This window comes from Thamnophis sirtalis, unplaced genomic scaffold (genome assembly GCF_051295495.1).
Source record: "Thamnophis sirtalis isolate CommonGarterSnake01/CBP01778 unplaced genomic scaffold, rThaSir2_p1.2 scaffold_2, whole genome shotgun sequence".
NCBI classification, from domain to species: Eukaryota; Metazoa; Chordata; class Lepidosauria; order Squamata; family Natricidae; genus Thamnophis; species Thamnophis sirtalis.
The window spans coordinates 22,925,984-22,948,702 of NW_028261382.1; the positions used below are offsets into that span (position 1 = coordinate 22,925,984).

The 22,719-nt window shown below is 52.3% G+C and overlaps 1 protein-coding gene across 2 annotated transcripts in view; it reads left to right on the forward strand.

The window, feature by feature from the left end:
• Positions 1-22,719, forward strand: part of SPG11 (SPG11 vesicle trafficking associated, spatacsin) — a 39,755-nt gene that overhangs the window by 9,755 nt on the left and 7,281 nt on the right. For both annotated transcript variants that reach the window (XM_087704402.1, XM_014065209.2), the window contains 27 exons: positions 772-948; positions 1,253-1,324; positions 1,635-1,762; positions 2,780-2,952; positions 4,058-4,256; positions 4,373-4,576; positions 5,028-5,134; positions 6,310-6,455; positions 6,688-6,840; positions 8,661-8,727; positions 8,862-9,027; positions 9,601-9,806; positions 10,302-10,410; positions 11,499-11,658; positions 12,060-12,293; positions 12,501-12,701; positions 13,047-13,154; positions 14,337-14,493; positions 14,814-15,028; positions 15,343-16,072; positions 17,286-17,428; positions 17,536-17,737; positions 18,075-18,212; positions 18,550-18,683; positions 19,255-19,362; positions 20,643-20,811; positions 22,237-22,325. In XM_087704402.1, the coding sequence (XP_087560528.1) occupies positions 772-948; positions 1,253-1,324; positions 1,635-1,762; positions 2,780-2,952; positions 4,058-4,256; positions 4,373-4,576; positions 5,028-5,134; positions 6,310-6,455; positions 6,688-6,840; positions 8,661-8,727; positions 8,862-9,027; positions 9,601-9,806; positions 10,302-10,410; positions 11,499-11,658; positions 12,060-12,293; positions 12,501-12,701; positions 13,047-13,154; positions 14,337-14,493; positions 14,814-15,028; positions 15,343-16,072; positions 17,286-17,428; positions 17,536-17,737; positions 18,075-18,212; positions 18,550-18,683; positions 19,255-19,362; positions 20,643-20,811; positions 22,237-22,325 (4,695 nt within the window). The remainder of the gene's footprint in view (positions 1-771; positions 949-1,252; positions 1,325-1,634; positions 1,763-2,779; positions 2,953-4,057; positions 4,257-4,372; positions 4,577-5,027; positions 5,135-6,309; positions 6,456-6,687; positions 6,841-8,660; positions 8,728-8,861; positions 9,028-9,600; positions 9,807-10,301; positions 10,411-11,498; positions 11,659-12,059; positions 12,294-12,500; positions 12,702-13,046; positions 13,155-14,336; positions 14,494-14,813; positions 15,029-15,342; positions 16,073-17,285; positions 17,429-17,535; positions 17,738-18,074; positions 18,213-18,549; positions 18,684-19,254; positions 19,363-20,642; positions 20,812-22,236; positions 22,326-22,719) is intronic.

Below are 22,719 nucleotides of genomic sequence, written 5' to 3' on the forward strand. Positions count from 1 at the left end.
CTCAGTTTATTAAACCATTTCCTTATTACACATATACACAGCAAATTGGAGCAATGTATGGAGCCTTTTCTAAGTTCAGCGCTTGAAAATAATTGATTTCAGTGTGAAAGAGCAAAGTGGGGTTATAATTATTTTAGCAAGAGAGCATTTTGGGTGTGGATGAGAGAGAGAGATGATATAGCTATGAAAATATCCTGGTTTGGGCTAAAGGCATTTGGAGAGGTAAATCTGCCGGGCATTGTCTCATAAGGGGATTATAAATGAGCTGGAAAAGAATACAGGAGGCTTCTGGCTTCATAGGCTGGGTAGTCTTCCTCCTTCAACAGAACTAAACTTGGAGACCTTGCCTGAAATGGAGGGGTCAGGGGCAAAGGGAAGAGCTTTCCGCACCAACCTGAATCACTTCATGGAATTTACGGTCATCAGTTTAAGTATTTTAAAATGGCGGCAGCAGCTTTATAGAGGAGAAGCTGGTTAATGGCTTCTCTTTCATCTGACTGGTGCAGTAGCTTCTGTGAAGTAGCTGGCTGCTGAATACAGATTTTTTGGAAGACTTTTAGATCTGTTAGCCTCTGTGCTGTTGGCTTAGTTTGACTATCAAAACAGCTAGTAACTCCCCGTGTGCCACTCAGCAGAACTGCTGCTCATCTCCAGCCTAATGGAACATTGTCCTGAGCGGCTCTTTTCAAGTTGTAAGGATGCCTTTCAGAGCAGAATGCAACACTCGGGGGGGGGGGGGCTCTTCAAATGGCTCATCGTTTTATTTCTCAGCAAGCTGTTACTGAAGCCCTTCTAAGCAACAGAGTGCCAGAGGCACAAATCTTTTTCCGTCTGACTCACAACCCTGCCCAGGATCTTGGGCAGCTAACCTGGATAGGTCTGGAGATGGCCTACAAAAGCCTCCTGAAGGATGACATAAATGAAGCTTCCAGACTTTTAAGGAACATGGTGAGTAATATCACAACCCCACTGAGCTCCATTTAAATCTTTCCTGTAGAGTATTTTCACCTACACAGATTTTGTACCTTGGCACCCTGAGGATAATTATTTGTTCCTCTGGGCTAGGATTTAAATGGGAAAGGGGATCCATAATCCCCAGGGGCGTTTCTGCCTTCTTCAGCCGCTGAGAACAAAAGGCTGCATCCAGGCCTCGGGTCCTTTCACACCAGTGCAGAGAACTAGGGCAAGACTTTTCCTTATGCATGTTTTTTGCAAACACTCCTGCAGGAGAATTTCTTTTTCCTTTCGGTAGGGCCTCAGTGTGAAGCAGCAACTGCACAAAATATGTTTCTACACAACTGATTACCATGTCCGGGACTTTCTAGTAAGTTTAAGCAAGAATCTTTGCCCACAAAATGACTTCAATTAATTGTATTTTTCCCCATGTATTCTGCTAACCACCTCAGATTGATAATTTGTACTCAAATCTCAGAAATGGTCAGAATGTAAATGGGTTCCAGTGCAGAAATTCAGCTGCACTGACATCATTTTCTGATCTTACGTAAGCGACTGGCAGCATTCCCATATAATGTTGTCCTTCACCTTGTTCAAAATTTAATTGAAAGGAAACTTGAAAAGGTGTATGTCTGTTGGATGGAAAAGAGACAAACTAAAATTTTGTTTTGACTCTGTAGGTGAGCGTGCTACAAGATGAAGATGTTCTTCCTGAAACAGAGAAGGAAATGATAGACTTTGTGCATGAGGTAGAAAATATTTATTCAGGCACCTTCCAAACACAGGAAAAGAATGCAGCCTGTTGCAGGTAATGCATCTTCAGTTCAGTCACAGGTGGGGAACAAGCCTGGGATGAACTGAACTCCCAGCATGTAAGCCAAACAAAAATGAGCTCCTGTTTTTCTCTTTGTCCACCTTTCTGTGATGTGGGGGAAAGTGAGATTGGTGAGCTATTGCGGGATCCAATCTGGGTTGGTTACTGGGACCAGAGGTTAGCCTTCCGATCTTTTGGACTCATGCTAGAGCCCATCCTCAGGGAACTTCTCTGACCAAAATGTGTGCGTTGGGCTGTTCTTTGTGTAGTACTTATGTGGTGCCTGGTTGTGTGGCTTTGCAGCTGTTGATTGGGGTGTTGATGGCCAATTATTAAGTTGTTGGCTGTTGTTTCCTACTCCTAAGTACCTGATAAAGTGCTGGTAAATCAACCCATTTCCCAGGCTTCAATCGTTTCTCTGGCTATTTTTGTACCTACTGGCCAACAATCTTAACAGATGCGAAATTGAGCATATGTTCTTGTTTGTTGCAATGTGAGGCTACTAATGAGTTTAGGTCTCATCTGACAGCTCACTTGTGTTCTTACAATCTGGTGGTTAGCTTTCTCCCCATCTGTCAGGTGGGCAATCCATGCAGGGGATCCGGTAGATTATATTAGAAGTTTCTTCCACCTCCAAGCGATCTTAGCAATGCACTTCCAGGTGATCATTTGTTTGAGAGATACTCCCACACACAATCAGGTACCACATAAATACTACATGTAGAAAAGCCCAAAGCACACCACCTGATGAGAGAGAAGTTCCCTCGGGATGAGCTCCGCCACGAATCCAAAAGCTCAGAAGACTAACCCTCCGGTCCCAGTGACCGACCCAGATTGGATCCTGCAATGTTATCCTGGGACACGTAAATTTGCCTTCATTTGTTGGTGAGCTATTGGCCAGGACAAACCTGATGGGGATTTGCTATTGAATAGGGCTCATTTTGTTGTTTGGGTTTGAAGGATTGTGCTTTGGTGAGAAATTTCAAGGAAATGCTTAATTATTATTTCCAGATCTTGGAGAAAAGAAGCAGACTGTATCGATGTTACTTCTTTGGATTCCTTTCTGAATTGCACTCAAGACAGAATTCATAACCGGGAACACAGGATGATGCTAAACTGGGCTCAGGGGTGGAATCCATCCACACGGGAAAGGATCCTTCTCCCCGCGAGAGCTCAGGAAGGGGGTAAGTATCTGTTGCCATGGGAGCATGGATTTGCAGCTTTTTTCCTTTTGGTTTGTCCTGGTTTTATGCCGCCTTTATTATTGATATAAATACCTCAAGGCGATGAATGTATCCAACACACCTTCCTCCTCCTATTTTCCCCACAGAAACAACCCTGTGAAGGGATTTGGACTTTCATGCTTGAACTGAACAGCCTCCGCTTTCTAGCCCAGAGCCTTAATCACTAAACCAAACTGACAGTTTTGTTTTTGGAAACAGTCGCTTCCTTGGGGGAGGGGGGGGAAGGGAACGACTCATGACTTGCAGGGAAGCCTCAGCCCCCGACCCTTCTTCAAGAGGAGAGGGCAACTCCCTTTGTGGCATTTTTATGGGGTTACAAGCAAAATTAAGACACTGCAGCCCACCCAGAAATCAACCTGAATTTTCCGATTTGGACTGGATTTAAGTGGGGAGTCAAAGCAGCCTTCAGGTTGCCCCCTGAATAGGGAGCAGGAGGAAGACCTTCATTATTGTGGATGGAAGAATGATGAAAAATGTTTAATAAGAGAAATAACGTCCAAATTGTTTCAGATCAACACAAGGATAAACATGCATGCACGCACACAAACACGATTTAGCTTCTGGAAGTTTGTTTTAGGGATACAACTGGCCTCTCAGTGCATTTATTTCACTTAGTGGGTCTAGCAACAGTTAGAGGATGATAGCCATGTTAAAAGCGTCATGAAGAAGGGAATAAAAACCGGCCCCTTTTCTAGAAATCATAGACATAAATCTGTTGGAGGAGCAATGCAGCAGGAGCAAAGGGGGCGGCAGGGGTGGGGGTTCTGGCCAGAAAGAGGCAGGGTGTGTGTGTCTCCAACTGCTTTGGCTCAGCTGCAGCTGGGATGTGGGAGGATGGAGTTGGGCAGAGCCCTCCAGCTAGTTCCTTTGCCACTAATGGCAGCAGCTACACATATGGGCATCAGCTGGAGAGTGGTTGGCCAGGGGATTCTGGGATTCTGGAAAAGGACCCGGCCTGAGGAAGACCAGCCTCCATGTAGGCAGAGTTCCTAATGTCCACCCAATGTCTGTACTTAACTCATGTATTCATTTCTTTAAAAATTAGAATTTCAGTTCTGTAATCCTGAGGCTCTCTGGATGTATTTGTCGTCTTGGCACGATTGGGAGAATATCAGATGGTGGATTTCTGATTCTCAACTCGAAGGCAGCCCTGCAAAATGGCCCCCCCTCCCTTTAGAAGCCATCGGTCAAAGTGCCTTATGCAGCCCCTACTTGCGCAATGAAGTCTTGGACACCCTAGCTAGGTAGGCGCCTTGTCTGTATAATCCTCTCCGTTTCCATCCAGTTCCCCACCTGCTCTTTGAACAGAGAGGCTGCCTAGTGGATCCCTGCTCTTTCTGCTCTGCTTTTTCCTTGACAGAAACGGGACTTTTGTGCCCGCAGAACTGGAAGACTTTGAAGGCCTCTTGCAGAGGACGGCCTGTGCCGGAGGGGTGATGCAGGAGCCCCATCCTCTCCCGGACTACGTCTCTGCAGGCGGCTTAGATTTCCACACCTGCTTTGTCCTCTATTGCTTAGAACGGGGGTTGGACCATCTCCTCTACTCCTACTTGGATTACTATCGGTAGGTGGCCGTAAATGATTCCAGCAGAGGCGTTTGGAGGACGGGGAAGCTGTGACAGGAGCAGCAGATTCTGTGAAGGGGGGGGAGAAAGCTTCAGAGGCTGCTCAGACATTGGTATTGCTTATGAACTAGACCAAGCCCATCCTTTCCTGGTGTGTGTCTTTCCTGCCTCCGGTCTCCATGATGCCTTGTGGGAGAAACAGGTTTTTCCTTGTGCTGGACAGCTGTGAACGAGGGGAAAAGGGGAGTCGTGCTGGTGGGATGGTGGGAACTGGCTATTGCCCTCCCCAAAGAGGCCCTTCTTCCCCTCCAGCCCTTGGAGGTAGGGCAGTTTTCTCACAAGGCAGCTGATTGTTAAGCCACGTTCACTGGATTGGCTCACATCTGGTTAGGAGAGACGAGGCTTTGCTTTGTCTTTGTAATTTTATGAAATGTCTTTCTTGGTTTTCAGTTTATTTTCATCAGACTGTCTCATTTTGAACGATACAGACCTGCGTGAAGCACACCCTTGGTTTGAATTTTTAGTGCAATGTTGGGACATTGCCAACCATCCTGGAGGTAGGTTGTGTCTTTGTATCTCATTTGGACAAATGTTTCTCAAAAAGCCTTCCCGCCTAAGTGGTCCCTATTTATCTACTTGCAGGGAAATCAGGGCTGCCTCAATGGCCTTGAAATAAAGATGAGCACCGCCTGATAGTTGGCAACGATTAGCCGAGAGAAATTCTGAAGGACTCCTCTCCCTTTACTTGGCCAGGAAGGAGGGCAGGTGCTCCAGGGCAGTTGCAGTCCCTGGCCTGCCCATGTCACGCTTTTCGCTCCTTATGGGGCAAAATGACCTCAATGGCATGACCTGGCAGGCCTTCCATTTCGGGGAAAAAGAGTCCTGTCCACTCTCCCACAGTCACTGGTGACCCCTTGCACTGAAGTTTACCTTCTTGACCACCTTTGAAATGGGCTTGAAGCTGCAACAGCCTGGAATGGAGCAATCTCGGGGTTCACAGAATCAAATCTACTTTGGGATCTAGTGGGTTTTCAGCTCTTCTTGGTTTCTGGATCAAACTGATTTGGATGTATAAAGCTAAACATAAGCCCTGTGTGTGCTCATCCTTCAGACCAAGGGCTGTTTGCACTCTTGACTTGCTAGCTAGTGGGCTGCCCTTCAGGAAAGTAGGCAGCCTCAGGACAAAATGTCCTAACTTACATCCTTCGACCTTAGAGATCCAAGAGATCACCAGATCCTGTGAATGAGTGGATTGACGTCTCTTTTTCCAAAATGAAAATCTTAAGTGGAAACAAAAGGGGGGGGGGGTTGTGTGTTTAATAATTTCCCTCTTCTATCAGATTTAAAATCATTGGAGTGGGGGGAGAGAACTTTCAGAGCAGCCCTGGAAACGCAGAGGGGTGGGCTGCTTGTGGTCCTCTCCCGCCCTGGGTGACCCTCAAAGGCCAGCAGGATCAGCGTGCCCTCTAGTTCCTTGCCAAGCGAGGGTAATTGGGGTTGGCAGACCTTCATTTGCCCACCAATCTTTTTGGTAGATTTTTGAGAGGGAGGAAAATTACTTTTTACTGGGGTTGTGAATGGGACCTTTGGAAATACCTACCAGAGTTGTGTATCTGTGTACTTAAAGGATGTTTAGCTTTGGTTAATCTGATTATGCTAAATCTATTTTGAATTTTCTTTTGGATAATGTTCCCTCTGTTTCCCTTTTTCTCCCCTTGCCATCCTGCCCCAGATACAGACAGGATTTTCCAGGCTAGCCTAGCCAATGCCCAGATCTCCATTCCCAGCAACCAGGCCAGTGTGAGCACCATGCTGCTGGAGGGACGCACTCTCCTTGCCCTGGCTACCACCATGTTCGCCGGGGGAGGGATTGACCAGGTATGCCAAGTGCAGGAGGCTGGCAACTGCCCAGCCCCCTCTACAAAGGGCTAAAGGCCTGAAGGAGGCTCACTGCAGCCAGCATCCCCTCTCCCAACCACAAGCCGGCTGCCTTGGCCTGGGCCCTGGCTGGAGAAGCAGAGGTCAGCCCTTAGGCTGCCTCAAAGGCGTGGAATGGGGAGTGCCAGAAAACCACCTGTGGAAGCAAACCTCAGTGCTTCTTCTGTTGCAGATGGTCCAGAAGGGAGATGGAAGAGAGAAGGTGGATGCGCAGCTCTTCAGGATGGCACTTGCTCCTTACCCCAAGCTCAGAGCTGCCCTCTTCCCTCAGACCACTCCTCAAGGAATCTCCCCTTCCGACCTTTCTCTCTATCACCTTCTTCAGGTAGGACTCAATGCCACCCGGAAAATGTGGGCACGGTAGTGGATGGGAGCTAATTTGGGCAGGCTCAGGACTTGACCTGGTCAGCAGAGTCTCTGAAGCAGTGTCCACCTTGGATGGTCCTTCCCCAACCCTGCAGCTCTGTCGCCAGGCAGTCCCAGGCGAACACCAGGCAGGCCATTCCTTAGATGGGGCCATCTTCCGATCCTACTCTGTCACCTGACGGACGCATGGCTCTTCTGAACAGCTTCCCTTTGAGGCCCTCCACTCCATGTGGAGCAGACCCCATTTATCATAGCAAAGTGGAGGCAAGCCTGAAAACTGCTCTGGGTCCTTCCAGACCCTGGTTCCCCCCCCCCCCTCGCTTTAGTACCTAATTGCTTGACTTCCCACAAAGACCCCTAAAATACAGCAGTCAACTTGATTAGGTTGCATCTACGATAATCTTGTCGAGTTTATTGTAAAACGTTTTTCTCCAGGGCGTCAAATGTATTTTCTATAGATTGTACTACCTGTGCAAAGTTTTTAGCAAATTTTTCTAGAAATGCTATAATGTCAGTATTTCCAGATCTTCCCCTTTGAGCCTTCCTTGCAGCCAATACTTCAATGTCTGGTATCCCATAATAACACCAATAGCACCCTCTAGTGGCCAGGCTAAATCCTGAAACTATTAGCCCCTAAGTAAACCTCAAAGCCATCTGATGTGTTTCGGGTTACAATTACACACATTTAGAAGTCCAGTCTGATCCAGTTAGATTAAAAAAGGATTAAGCCCAGCATGGCTGATCCTGTAATTCCTTCGTCAAACTTCTGATGGACAAAGTTGCCTGCTAGGTTTGTCTGGAATTTGTTTGATATATATATTTATAAATAAATATAAATAAAAAAATTAAATGTAGATTTACCAAAACAAAAAGAGAGAGAGAGAGAGAAAACTTAAAATTTTGATATAATGTAACAGTTTAGTCCCAAAGAAAGGAATCTGAAGTCCCTACTTTTGACCTCTTGTTTATAAGTGAACTCTACCAACACATTTTCCCCAAAAACAAAAAGTTTCAAAAATACTGATAAGTTGTTTGGCTGGTAGTCACCAAGAGGAGAATCACTGTAGCAGAAGAAAGCCTCCCATAAATAACAGGAAAAAACCATTAAAAAGTTACTACAAATGAGGAGGTCAGTTCTAGTGTCCATTTAAATTTGGGGTGCTTTGTAGCGGTAAATTGTTGGCCATCCTGCCTCTCAGCCAGCCCATCCCACAATCCTTCATTTCATGGTCCCTCTCCAGGGCAGGAGGGTTGCTGTTTTTTCCCCTGAACCCAAAATCTGTCAACAGAGACCCTTTTGCTCACAAGAGCCCTGCCATGGAAAACGCCCTTTCCACATGCTCCTTCCTTGATGTGGGGATGCGGACAAATTAGGCTGGCTCTCCAAATTTGATATGCGGACAGCTCAGTCACAAACTGAACAAAAGTGACAGGACTCCCTGAGCTCTGGACTTTGCCTGTTGTACTGTTCCAGGGGTGTCAAACTCAACTTCATTGAGGGCCACGCCATGGTTGTGTTTTATCTGAGGTGGGCGGGGTGGGCGTGGCCAGCTTAACGTCATTCGTGTCGGCGCCTGTGGTGGCCCAAATGCTTTGCCAACAAAAACGGAGCTCAGGAGTCCGTTTTCACGGGCAGAGGCCCCAGGGGCTGCTCCTTCACTGTTCCCAGGGCAGCCCCACAGGCCAGATCTAAGCAGCTCATGGGCCAGATCCAACCCCCGGCCTTGAGGTTGACACCCCTGTGCTATATGGTCTGAAATGAATGTTTTCCCTTTTTAGTGCTTAGCTCCATTTGATTCCACCAAGTTGTTTGGCTGGCAGTCGGCAAATACCCTGGCCATTCCTGGTAAGCAAAGGTCCACCTGCAGCTGGAGTCTAATCTAAGCCCTGTTGTGGGGTGAAGAGGAAGCAGGCAAAGCCAGGGGCTGCTTTGTTTTGTTCCGGTTGCTTGCAGTTCTGCTCTTTTTCTGTCCTCTTCAGATATTTGCAGTGACCTGCCTCACTTCTCATGCTCGGCTCTAGTAAGCAAGCATGCCGTCATCGAGCATCTTGACTTCTCCTACTACTTGTATCACGAGCGCCCTTCGTTTGCCTTCGGAGCGTTTTTAGCTCAGCAGCTGTCAAAGAGCAACCGCCCAAAGGAGCTGTAAGTAGTGAAAAGAAGCCTGTGGGACTCTCTTACAGTCATCAGGATTAAAAGTATTTCATTACAAGGGTTCACCTGTTTGATTTCTGTCCTGTGTTTCTTCCTGGAGACGAGGGCAGCGCATGCCTTCCTGCCTGCCTGCTCTTCTCCCCAGTAGTCCCTTGGTGGGCCAGTTGGGTTGGGAAGGAGAAAGAGAGAAGGCTGAGCCTGAGGGAAAACTTGAGCCTGCTCTGTCCTTCCTCCCACGGCTCTTGTCTTTATTCTGTTAGCCCGAAGCAGGAAATACTGATTTAAGCACTTGTGACCCTTGACAATAGAAGCGAAGGTAATAAGTGCTGTAGACCCAGATGGTGCCATGAATGCCCTCTGGGCAAGCACTGGTTCTCAGAGCGATACGGGTGGACGAGGCTGCTGTCTAATCAGCCCACAGTGACCTCCGCCCCCTCCCTCCGAAAGTCACAACCTTCGTGCAGGGGAAAGTGGTTTCTGTGCTGGGAGTCTTTTCATTGCCTGCCTCTCATCCCCATGAAATGTCTGGGATTGGTGCTGAGAGCGAAGTGGTCCCTTTTCTAGGCTTCAGCAGGTGGCTAAGGAAGCCTCCTCCGTGGCCCTCTCCCTGTTCTATGCCCCTTCTCTCGCTGCCACCTCCGTCTGCTTCTTGGAAATGCTGGGCCTGTCGAGTCTGGAACTCCGAGTGGACATTAAAGCCGCCAACGTGATTTTGCGCTTCATGTCCAGGAGGGAGGAGCCACAGCACCACTCCATCCGGCAGTCCTTGGGTAAGGTTTGCATGTGATTCTCCCTTGGGGTAGCTGGCTTAAGGTCTGATAGAACAGCTGTGCACGAGACGTCCATCTCCACGGGCTTCTCAAAAACATTCCAAGCAAAATCTGCTTTTATGTGCCTTTCCGTTGGAAGCATTTGTGCTGATAAGGAGATGCCGAACTGACGGGGGGGGGGGAAATCGGATGAAGGTATATTCTGTGGAGGGCAGGTGAGTGAGGGGCCCCTGGGGCTCAGGAAGAAGCAGTGAAAGCACCTCACTTGAGTGAAAGTCCCAGAGGAAGAGGAGGGGTGGGAGAGACTCTGGCTGTTCCATAACCCTTATTTGAACTTATCCATGTGTCTTATTAGTGTTCTTTGCCAGTGATTGCATGACCTCCGTAGATGCCATACGCTAAACAGTCCTGGCCTGCAGTGCGGGGGCTTCTTGGGAAGATCTGCCATGTTGGGCTGAGGGCCTTAGCAGAATGCCTGGCCTCTTCTCTTTCCAGTTGAAAAGCTAGGAGAGCTGGCCGATGGAGAAAAAGCGGCAGCTGAAGATCTTCTGGTCTGCTTAGAGGAAGCCGTCTGGGATAAGGTTGACCATCAAGAGATTAAAAAGTGAGTTTGTGGTTCGAGATTGTGTGGCTTGAGAGCAAGAAAAACAATTGTCATGTTGCTGTTTCATATAAGACCATTCGGAAGTCATTACAAAATCTGAGATCTTGCATGACTTTTGTGAAGGTAGAGAATAGGAATAATTAACCTTAGGCAGGCTGGACTGGGCTTCCCTGGGATGGGGACAGAGTCGGTTGGGCGAGGGTCCATCAGAGCCGGAAGGAAGAGCTCATGTGCTGCACTGCAGGAGGAGCTCCTTCTAGGCCTGGGGCTCTTTGAAGGATTGGGAAATGCGTTCTCAATCCAGACGACGGAAACTGCCATCAATAAGCAGTGCAGCTGTGATATTTTGCTCAACAACTGCTTCACTTTAACGGTGGAAGTCCCAATTTGGGTCATTAAGTGAAGAATGTGTACCTCCTTTTCCTTCACTTACTGTTTTGTTAGTTGTTGCTATTCTGCCAGCTAACAGGTTGAGATGGTGGACTCAATCAATCAAAGAAGAAATCATGTTTGCCTTGAAAGTGCCACCTCCTTCCTCCTCCTTCATGGTCTAGGACAGTGTTGGCGAACCCTTTGGGCACCGAGAGCCCATCATGGGATGGGAACCGGAGGAGCAGCCACCCGGCACACATGCACACACTGGGAGGATAATCTTCCGGTTTCTGGCAGGCGCATGAGCCCCAGCCAGCTGGTCTTCATGCACGCATGCACGGAAGACCAGGTGGCCAGTGCACATGTGCACACCGGAAACAGGAAGATCATCTTCCCAGCACACGCATGCACCCCAAGCGGCTGCTCTTCCGGTTTCCAGCACTCCCGCGTGTGTGAAGGCCAACCGGCCAGTGCGCCAGAGCCCAGAAAAGCAACGGGTAACAGCTAGCATGCCCAGAGAGATGGCTCTGCATGCCACTGTGGGTTCGCCCTCCCTGGTCTAGGAGAAGGAGTAACTCCAAAGATGAGCTGTGGGGTTTCCCCCTGTACCCTTGGGCTCCTTTATTGACTGGAGGGGGGGTGAGAGCAGCATGGCTTGCTGCCATGGCAGGGGAGGGCGAGGAGAGGAGGGGCACCTAAAGGCTCCTTCCTTTCAGGACCTCGAGCGAGGCGAGGAATCACTGGTCCTTGGTCATCCAGTTTTGCCAGCTGCACCATATCAAGCTGAGCACGTCATACCTGAGGGCCTGTGCGCGTTCGAAAGAATGGCTGCAATTTGTGACTGAAGCACAAATGTACAGCTACCAGCCGGCGGAGGTGAGGAGCTGCTGGATGCTGAGCTGAGCTCCAGGCTTGGGAGGTTTGGGTGGGAGATGGCCCCCCTGGGGAGAAAAGAGCCCTCTAAGGCCAGGGAATAGTAAAGTCACAAGGCTTTCCCAAGAGGAGAGGTGGGAAAGGAGCGGGGCAGAGGATTGTGGTGAGCGGAAACAGGCCCACTCCTTCCTGCCCATCCTTCCACTCTCCGGGGGCTCTCCTGACTCTGAATTCCCCACTCTGGAGCTTCAGTGTCCCAGGAAGTCCACACACCCTCCCCCACCCCCACCCCTCCTGGCCGCCTCTCCATCTCCTGGGAGGTCTTGCAGCTTCCCTCTTTGGCATGGTGGGTTCCCGGTCAAAGCTTTACGGAGCTGCTTGCTCTCCTTCCTTCCCTCTCCCAGGTGATCCCTCTCCTTCGGGACTTCCCCCTGCCCCTGCAGGACCACTTGGAATTGGCCCTGGGGCACTTGCAGCCTCCGAGGCAGGGGGGCTTGCAGGGGAAGGAGCAGAAGTCGCAGGGCCTGTTCCAGGTCCTGCTCCAGAGCCAGGAGCAGCCGTGCCCTTGGCGACACCTCTTGGCTGCCTCGGTGAAGCACCACTTGCCCGTCCTGAGCGTGCTGGCTGCTGGCTTCCAGGTACGAGTTCTCCAGGACGGGCATCCGGGCTCCTGTGGCGACGGAGAGGGGTGGAAGGTGATCTGGGACAATGGAGGCGTTGTGCATCGGGGCCAGCCTGGCTCTGATCGCTTGGGCTTTGGCGTGTGGGTTATTCAATCCGCTCTCTGCTTTTTTTAAAATACCGATTTCCCTTCCTTCTTCCCTTCACGTTCAACCATTGGGCAGGACGCCAGCCTCCTCCCCTGTCTCTGTGTTTGGATAATAACTTCCCTGGACAGTTCTGCCGCCAGTGAGGTGATCGGGCACATTGAAGGCAGGGCTGAAACCCACCAGTGGGGCCTCCCGGACTTGGCCCTCCTCTGGCAGTGGCTGCTGAAGAGGCAGAAGGCCAGGATCCTCCTTCACGGCTTCCAGCTCTTCCTGGAGGTGAGCTGGCCGGGGTTGCACTCGCGGCCCTCAGAGGCACCTGGCAGGTGCCACCGAAGCACATGTCTCGCGGGTGGGGTGGGGGCAGATTTCATGGAGGGGTGTGGAAAAGCCAGAATCCTGAGACTGGATTTGTGCTCTCTGCAAGAGTCTGGCAACAGCTTCCTTCCTACCAAACATCAGCTGGAAGACCTCCGGCAGACGAGACCTCGCCTCTCCCTCTGAAGGGATTCTGCCCCCTCCCTCCCTCCCTCCCTCCAGCTCATCTTTTTCCTTCCAAAGATGGGCAACCCACTGTGGGTAGAATTTGGGCACACACTTCTTCATCTCTCTGCTGATATTCAGGACTCCCCTCTGCTGATAATGCTGGAGGTGTATGAATTGTGCATGGACTACAAAAATTACACCCAAGCCAAGATCAAACTGCTCACGTTTCAAGACAACCTTTCAAAAGTAAGCGGAAATTTTATGTGGTCCGTGTGACTTTTTACAAACTGAACAGACGGATTTCCCCTTTTGTGTCCTGAATCCTGCCAGCCCTTGGAGGCCACCTGGCTCCCAGGGGATCAGAATTCCCATGGGTCCTGTCAGGGTGGCCATTCTTGGCTCCTGGATTTGTGCCCTTTCAGCCCCTGTGGATGAGATGAAAGAGGCAGAGCCCCGTGTTGATCTTGCATAACCATGCCAGGATTCTGACCTTCACAAGCAGGGCCAATCAGGGAGCTCCTTTCCACTCCGTCTCCTCCTCTTTCTTGTGGCCAAAGGAGAAAGGTGGCTATTCAGGGCAAGGACTGTTTTGGACTCATGCTTGTCCCATATGGGGGCAAAGGAGGGTGGCCTGCTTGTGCTTGTCAGTAGGCCAGGTAGCGTAAGGCCTTGCCAGTCTTCTCAAGGAAGCAGAAGTCATTTCAAAAGAACACTTTTATGGGAAGGTTGTGATAGCAAGAGATCTAGGCAGGGATTAACCAGGAATTAACTTTTCCCGCTCGAAAAGTTAGATTAAACTAGTGCAGACAGAGCCCCCCCCTCCCCCCAAAAAGTCCAATTCATCATGGAGACTATCCAGAGGTACGAAGATGTTATGGGAAACTCCGGCCGAGAAGTTGGTAGCCGGCGTCTCCAGGGCAAGGTTGCCCCTCTCCTCCAGAGACCAGATAAGGCAGCTGCTGCTGGAGGCCCCTTCCTCCCCCCCCCCCCCGAAGGCCCCGAACGTTACAGCAAAACAAAGCCAGGAATAGAAAGAGAGACCCCTCCCCAAGTCTCCCTCCCCCTGAATGACGGCCTCCCTATAGGAACTGATGGGACCTGTCAGGTAGTGAGAAGAACCAGTGCGAATGAGAAGGGCAAATTCTGCTCCTGAGGAAGGAAGGAAGGAAGGTTGGGGGGGATTTGTACATTTGGAGGGCGAAGAGGCTGCTTTTTCTCAAGGAAGAGGCATCACTCAGCAAAGCAGCTTCTTCAGTGGAAGGAGACTCCATCTGGCCCCGGGTGCAAGCATTTTGTTGTGCACAGAGTTCCCAAGGACCAAAATGGCAGCTGCTTGCGTGGCTTTTGAGACAAACGGTTTTATTTTGGCCCAGAGCTGCAGAGGAAGGTTTTGAGACAGTCTTGCCCAGTGACCTCTTCTTCCTGCAGCTTCAAGCCCAGGGCGAGCTGCCCGTCCTCCCTGGGCCCTGGCTGGAGATGCAGGCCTCCTTCCTACTCGACCTGATGCTGCACCAGTGCAGGACAGAGTACGAATTCAGAAAACTCCTCCAGCTGCTTGCAGATGCAGGAACTGCTCTTCTCCATGGCAAGGACCCCTTCCTTCTCTTCCCTCCTTTGCGGTGGCTGCCACGGCTGGGGGCTCAGGACAGCCTCACCTATGTCAGGTGGCAAGGATGCTGGATTCAGTGGGCTCTCTTGGTTGATTTAGCCACAGGGCTTCCCTGGTTTTGATGTTAGGTTTTCTCCCAACTGGGGTGCCTCAGCTATGCAGCCCTGGGACGGGGGGGGGGGGGCAGGAGGAACTCAGGAAAATCCCCTTTTGCTCCCTTCCCAAAGTCTGTCTTGTGGTCCAGCTACAGGTTGCCCTTGTCCTGTGGCTATGGCTCTTCTCCTTTTTGGGTGCAGGACCAGACCTGAAGAAGCTCAGTGCCCTCGGTGCCATCCTGAAAGATTCGCCCACCTGCATCAGCCGGACTCTGCTGAGGAGCTACAGCTGTGAGGGGTTCCGGGAGGAGTGCCGGAGGATCCTGGAGCAGCTGCAGGAGAGCAGCTCTTTCTCTGTGGCTCGCAGGGTAGCAGAGCTGGCAGCACTGCCAGTGGACAACGTTGTCATTCAGGAGGTGCCTCCCCTTGATTGTGTTTATGAGTGTCATCCCTGTCGGCTGTTGGAGGCTGCTTTCCCCTCCCCCACACCTGGTGCAGCTGTGTGTCCGGATCTGCAGTGGCACAGTGGGCAGCCTGCTTCCCCAGCACTGTTTGGGACCCCTGCCAAGGCAGCCCGGCCTTCACAAGCCACCCTCGGCTCCCCAGAGATCACTGAAGCTCTGCCAGGAAGAGGGGCTGAATAGGAGGGTGGGGACTAGCCATCCCTGGGATGGTCATTTCTGTGCAGTGGAGTTTCTGGGCTTCTGATGGGTGTTTGTGTCCTTTCCAGGTGCTCCAGAACCTCCTCCTCTTGAAACAGGTTGGCCACTGGACTCAAAAACGGACAAGAGTTGAGTTCTGGAAAAAGTGCCACGAGACCTACGTGCAAAACGCCATCTCGAATCAAGCAGCCTCCGGCTTCTTCTCAGCCCAGGCAGACTTGGTCTCGGAGGGCCTGGAGGATGAGAGGGCACCCAGCATCTCAGAGAGGCAACTCCTGCTTACGCTGGCTGGATACTGGCTGGCCAGAAGCGAACCGGTTCCTGTGGGTGATCTGGAGAGGATAGAGAGGGAAATTTGGCGGTGCCGCATCAGGCGACAAGGGCAGATGGAGGCCAGAGGTTCTCCCCAGATTTCCATCAGCAGCGAGCCGTCCTTCGACTCCTTGGCCAAGGAATTCTGCTTTTCTAAGGTCGCTGCTTTAAACACCCCGAAGTTCCTGGAGCTCAGAGCTTTCCCTTCCCAGGATGCGACCCCAGTCGGGCTTTCTGAAGCTGAAGTGGCGTCCCTGGCTTTCCTGATTGGGCGTCTTCTGGATGAAGGAAGCGTGCATGAAGTTGCCAGGGTTTGCCGCTATTTCAGCTTCTACAGCAGAGACGTCGCCCTGATTTTGCACTGCCGCACGCTGGCCTTGGGGGAGGAGGCCCAGGGCTGCTTCCACCCCCAGATCCAGGCTCTCCTGGCAGCCGAGGATAGCCAGAGGCGCAGGGAAGCGGCAGCGGAGAAGAAACGGTTGAGTTGTAAGTTGCACTCGTGGGGAAACATCCGAGGGGGGCCAGGTAGTCTCTGCTCTTTCCTCACAGCCACTGAGGCTCCTGTGTGGCTCCACGGTGGTGTCCAGAATCAGCCTGTGGCTCCCAACAATCCAGGCCCTCTTTTACCCACCTGGGGAGGATGGGAGGACGGCTGCGTCAACCTGGAGCCAGTCAGGATCTGATTCCTGGCTGGGGGCAGAGTCAGCTGCCCAGCTGCCTTCTAACCACCTTCCGGCCGTTTGCTCTTGTCGGCCAGCCTGCCCCTGTAGTGGGGCCGGGTGAGGGGTGGCCATGGGGTTTTGCCCTGGCCGTTCTCTTGGGGAGGTGGGCCTCCTGTCCCAATTTTGAAATCCCCAGAGGTAGTCCTCGACTTATGACCATGCAAAGTTACAGCAGCATTGAATGAATGGTCCTCAGAGTTCCAGCCTCCCCACTGTCACACGATCGCCATCTGTGCACTTGGTGACCGTCTCACAGTTATGACGGTTGCGGTTCCCAGCGTCCTGTGATGCCCTTCGCAGCCTTCCCTGCCAGCTTCCTCAGAAAGTCAGTGGGGAAGCCAGCAAAGAAAGTTGCAAGTTATAGGGGTGGGTCTCCTTCCCCAGCCCCCCTGCGCTTGGCCCACCCGACCCCTCCCCCAGCCCTCTGGGCTTTGGCTGAAGCTCCCTTCCATTCCTCTTCTCCTGGAGCCCCCTGCACCCCCTCACAGGGCCTCCCTTGTGCACCCTCCCCAAGGCTCCCCCTGCCACCTTTGCACCCCAGTGCATTCTGCACCCTCCACCCACCCACCCCCAAACCTTGCATGCACCCTTCCCCACCCACCAGCAGCCACTTAACTGCTTAGCTGGCCTGCTTGCAACTCCTTGGCAACAGGAAGTTTCCTCCCCTAAAGATCGCGGGATCCTGACTGCAGCATCACCTCCCTTAGGAAGAGAAATTCCCAATGACTGTTGTAAGGCGAGGACCACTTGTGCCAACCCCCCCCCCCCAAAAAAAAAATAAGTGAAGAAGGGATGGTGCCGTTCAGCAGCTGATTTGCAGGTCCAGAGGTTCTGTGGGTTCAGCGTTTGCGAGTGGGGGAAGTGGGGGGGGGATGCAGCTTAGGCTCTCTCTAGACAGAGCTGGATGTGTCCTGGTGTATTGTGATGCCCTCCCCCCAATCTATTGCTCAACTCCAAGATCTTGGTTTTCTTCTCAGCTTCAAGCCTCGATTCCTGGTCCTCCATGGGGGGCTCCTCTCCGGATAGCGGAGTTGTCGGCAGCCTGCGTACTTTAGTTGCCGAATGTGTGCATGGTCGGAATTACTGCCGGCAGACCCTCTACCTTTACCAACTCTCCAAAGTAGGTGGCTGGGCTCTGGAATCAGGGGGTGGAGGACAGGCAGCCCTCGTGCCTCAAGCGGGAAGGGAGGGGATCTGACTCTTCTCCCCCCTCCTGGCGCTCCGCAGGAGCTGGGCTGCTCCTTCAGTGAGATCGCCGTCCACGATTCAGAGAAGCTGCTCCGGGCAATCCTGTCCTCCCAGCAGCCAGACTGGTACAAGAAGGCCCAGGCCTTCATCACCAACCAGGGGCTGGAGCCAGGGGCCGTGGCTGAGCTGGTGGCAGAGGAAATCACACGGGAGCTGCTGGAGCCTTTGGAAGGAAGAGGCAGTGAGTCCACGCGGGGTCTCTGCTTGGGAACACAAAGCTGGACAAATGGCTTTGGCTCTGGAGAGGGGCTGCTGGCTGGACTTTGGCCCAGGCTTCTCTTCTGATGGGGGTGGATGATGATTATGACAGGGCCTCCTGCTCCACGGTCCCTTCCAACCCTCACTGTTCTAGGCGTTTCTGTTTGCGCTGCATTTGCCTTTCTAACCTAAGTTCTGTCGTGACTGTAGCTCACAGGAACGTTGTTTAATCCCAAGTATGTCAGGCTACTGAAGGGATGCAATAGGATTCCTGGAATGGGACCAGAGGGGAGGCTCAGCCTGTCTTGTTTTATGTGCAGAGCAAACTCCGGCCCTGAACCCTGCGGAGGAGAGCCAGAGGTTCCTGCAACTGGCCAAGCTTTGCCAGGACCACACACTGGTCGGCCTGAAGCTGCTGGAGAAGGTTTCCTCTGTGCCCCACGGGGAACTTGCCTGCAGTAAGTTTGCAGTGGATGGAAAATGGGTCCTTGTGGAGGAGGGATTTAAGGTGAGGTTTGTGAGGACTTCTGGGTCTCGGCTGAGACCGAAATCCAAAATATGTACATTTTGGCAAAGATCTTGTGAGGATCTATTGGCAGGGGAACATGGATCTCCTTCGACCTCCTCTTCATGTTGGGTCTCTTGGGAACTCTGCTCCCCCAATTGGCTGAAACCCGACTCCCAGGGTCTCAGCTGTTGCCCCTCTTGGCTGGATTGCTGGGGGTCGTAGTTGAGTGGCATGGGGGAGGGGGCCAGGATGACTGTGCAGCACGAGCCTTTGTTCTCCTTCCTCAGCCGTGGAGCTCCTGATTCTGGCCCACAACTGCTTCAGCTTGACGTGTCACATGGAGGGCATCACCCGTGTCCTCCAAGCTGCCCGGCTGCTCACGGACGATCACTTGGCACCAGAGGAAGAGTTCGGCCTCGTGGTAGGTGGGCTCCTCCGAGAGGACGGAGAGGCTGCAGCGAGGGTCCCTGAAGGGCTTTGGAGCAGGAACTGGCCCCTCCCAGTCCGAGAGTCTTTGGGGCTGTCAGCTGGAGGGAGCAGCTCCTTCCAGGGCACAGAGAGTCTCCTCCCCTGGCCTTCAGCTCTGCTCATTCTCAGGTCGTCGTTGACTTACAACCACAATTGAATCCCACATTCCGGCTGTTAAATGAGACAGTTGTTAAGTTAGAAACAGTGTTGTTAAGTGAATTTGGCTCCCCCGTTGAGTTTGCTGGTCAGAAAGTTGGAAAAAGGCGATCACATGAAACACCCCTCCCCTTGCAGCTTGGCTTTGGCCCTGGGGCCTTTGAGCGGCTGCAGGGGCTACAAGAGTGGAAAAGGGTCTTCAGGGCCGTTGTGACTTTGAGGGGTCCCTAAATGAGCTTTTTTAAGTCGAGGACCACCTGTGTTGACTGGGAAGCTGGCTGGAGTGTCCTGGAGCCCCCATGCCCCTCGCGGGGGGAGCGGAGTTCCTGGGGTTGGGTCGGCTGAGGCTCCTCCTTCTCTCCCCAAAGGTTCGCCTTCTCACCGGGATTGGCAGATACAGTGAGATGACCTACATCTTCGACCTGCTGCATGAAAAGCATTACTTTGAGGTGCTGATGAGAAAGAAGTTGGACCCGGTAGGCATTCCGGAAAAGACCCGCTTTGGCCGAGGGGCCTGGTGTGCATCTCCCTCCCCTTATTAGACCACTTAGAGAGGGCTGTGAAAAGCCTCGTGAAGTGGAATAAAGCAATAGCAATAGCAATAGCAGTTAGACTTATATACCGCTTCCTAGGGCTTTCAGCCCTCTCTAAGCGGTTTTACAGAGTCAGCATATTGCCCCCAACAACAATCCTAGGTGCTAGTCTTAGGTGCTGTGACTATATCAAAGAGAGTCAAGGTGGGGCCCTTTTGAGTTGCTTCCCAACCCCATCCTGTCCTCTCTGCTGCCTTCAAAGTCTGGCATTTCTCCCTGGCAGGATTCTAGAGCAGATCATAAAGTTTTAAAGACTTAAAACAAGGCCCTCATCACCAGAAATCAACTTGGGCTTGTTAAGAACTTCCTCCTCCTCCTCCTCCTCTTCCTCCTCTATGATCAGGTAGATTGTGCTAATGCTTGTCTATGCGATGTCTCTCGTCTTCAAGCCTTAGTTCTCATATACATGGGCTCCTAGGCAGATGGGAGGCCTCCTTCAGAAGGTCCATCGTCCCACCACCCCTGCCCTCTCTTCCTGCCATGGCACAATGGATTACATGAAACGATGAGAAGGGTTTATTAGGTTGGATGCTTTTATAATTCTGCTCCTTCCATCCACCACTTCTATTATCTTCCAGCTTCGACTGTGACTTGGGAACGCTGGGCCCAGTTTCTCTTTTCAGTAGGATTATCTACACAGAGGATGATTTGTTTGAAGTTTATTTTAGAAAGGAGAACCGAAACTCTTTTGGAACTTGGGAGAGCAGCATGCCAAACGTTAAAGCTCAAAGACATAGAAGCCTAAAATATAATCAGAGGTTTAAACTCTAAGAGAAACCTGCGATGGCATTGATTTCCTACTAACCAAGGGAAGTTTTACTGCCTGGAGTTTCCAATTATTTCCTTGAAGGAAGTCAAGGGCTAAGCATGGAATATTGGACTGAAGTAAAAAGGAAGGTTGATTCTGAACCAAAGTTCGGGAAAACCTTCCTGCTTTCAGCAGTCCAGTAGGGGAAGCCTTGGTCCAGAGGGAGCCCCTGCTCGCTGGACAGGCTCAAGGTAGCAGCCCCCAATTTGGGATGCGCTCAGTCGGCGCTTAGGTTGGGGTGCCTCAGCCCCCCCCCCTTCTGATGTTCTGCCATTGAGAAGGAGACCCCCTGAGCGGTGGAGGAGGGGGAGGCCTGGGCCACTGACAGATGCCTCTCTCCCTCTCCCTCTGGCAGAACGGGACCCTGAAGACGGCTCTGCTGGACTACATGAAGCGCTGCCGGCCGGGAGACAGTGAGAAGCACAACATGATTGCCCTCTGCTTCAGCATGTGCCGGGAGATCGGGGAGAACCACGAGGCAGCAGCCAACGTCCAGCTGAAGCTCATTGAATCTCAGCCATGGGGTAAGGACTCCCCTGTCCAGATGGAGCCCTCTGGCGGAGGCTCTGGGTGGGTGGGAGCTGCCCTGGTGGATCCGTTGGGCTGGGTGGGTCGAGGCTTTGCGTGCTGCTTGTTCTTCCCTGCTTCTCCTGAGGGAGCAAAGAAGACGGAAGGCCCGGCTCCCCTCTCCCTTCCCTTCAGGCGTTGAGGAAAGGGGGAAAACACGCCTGGCTGGTACCGGCCAGATGGGCAGCAGAGACCCCTGCAGGGTTAGCCAGAGCCAGTCGCTCCTCAGAAACTGACCCTCCCTTATGGCCCCCAAGGGTTGCCCACCTGAACTCCCAGGCAGAAGGTCCGGGGATGAGGCTGGTGGGGCTGCCTTTCACAGGTGCCCCTTCAGCCAGGAGCCCCTCGTGGAGCCAGCGGCTTCAGAGGCCTCTAGGAACAGATCTCCAAACGGAGCTGCTCTTTGGCTGCTGCTGGGAAGGCCAAGAGCCTCCACCAGCAACTGCAGCACAATTGCACTTCTCAGCTCTTGTAGCTTGGATTCCCCCGGCCTCACCAGTCTTCTCAAGAAGCAGAACCCTCGGAACAAAAGGAGGCTTCTGTTGGGAGGTTCTGTGATAGCAGGAGATCGAGGCAGGGATCAACTTTTCCCAATCGGAAAGTTAGATTAAACCAGTGCAGACAGAGCCCCTCCCAAAGCCCAACTCATCATGGAGCCAATCCAGAGGTTCACAGATGTTATGGGAAGCTCCAGCCAAGAAGGTGATAAGCATAGGCTGTCCTCCTCCTCCAGAGATGAGAGAAGGCAGCTGCTGCGGGAGGCTCCTTCCTTTCCCTCTCCCAGATCCCGAAAGTGACAGCAAAGCCAAGCCAGGAATAGAGAGAGAGAGACCCCGTACAAGGATCCCCTCCCACCAGAATGGGAGCCTCCCTATAGGAACTGATGGGACCTGACAGAGACCAGGAAAGGGCAGGGGTTGCTTTGATGCCCCTATTTCCTTGGAGTCTGGTCACGTTCATCCTGTGCCAGCCGGATTTCCCCACTGCGGTTCCAGGGGTGAACTGGTGAGGAAATGAGGTTGCTTCTGTTGCCGGATTTGAAGGACGGCTGGTGGAGCAGTTTCCAAGGAAGCCCCTCCAGGCCTGAGCTTTTCCAATCAGGAGCTCGGTTGTTGTATTCTCCGTTGAGCTTCTTCAGCATCTCCTCCTCCAGGCAGGACCATGGCATCTGCTCCGGGGAGAGAGGCTGGTCGCCTGGGTCCAAAGCAGCTGGAGGAGGAAGAGGAGGAGGCTCTTGTCCTTTGGGCCTGGTGAAATGCCTCTGATCCCATTTTCGGTCGCTTGCTGCCCCCTCCCTGCCCTCTGCCTGGGCGTTTTCATTCCACAGTCCTGGGTGGGATGGGCACGGTGGCCCAGGCTGCCAGCTGCTCTCTTCCTTCTAGCCGAGAGTCTTCAGGATGTGCCAAGCTTGAAGAAGCTCCTGATGAAAGCTCTGACCCTCTTCCTAGATGCCACCGAGAGCTACTCCAAGGTGAGATGGAGAACAAGAAGGGGCCGGGCGCATGGGTGCCTCCGAAGGTCTCTGGCAACTGGGGGTGGGATCTGCAGCTGAGGCAGGGGTGGAGTGCAGAGACTGCCTGGCTTGACTCCCTGCAGAGGAGGAAGCAATGGAGACCTGAGCTCCCTTCCTGGTGGAGGCTATTCCTGCAGTACTTGGCTTCTTAACCAAGGTGGGAGGCTTTCTAGCTCCATTGTGGATCCCAGTTTTCTGCTTTCCTGACCCTTCTCCCTTCTCTGTACGTGGGACACAGGAAGGACGGCGGGGGTTTCCTTCCTCCTTCTCCTGTTTGCTCCTGCATTGTTCACCCAGGCGACTACCCTGAAGTTCAAGGGGTTCAAATATTTCTCCTTGCGGTTTGTTGATG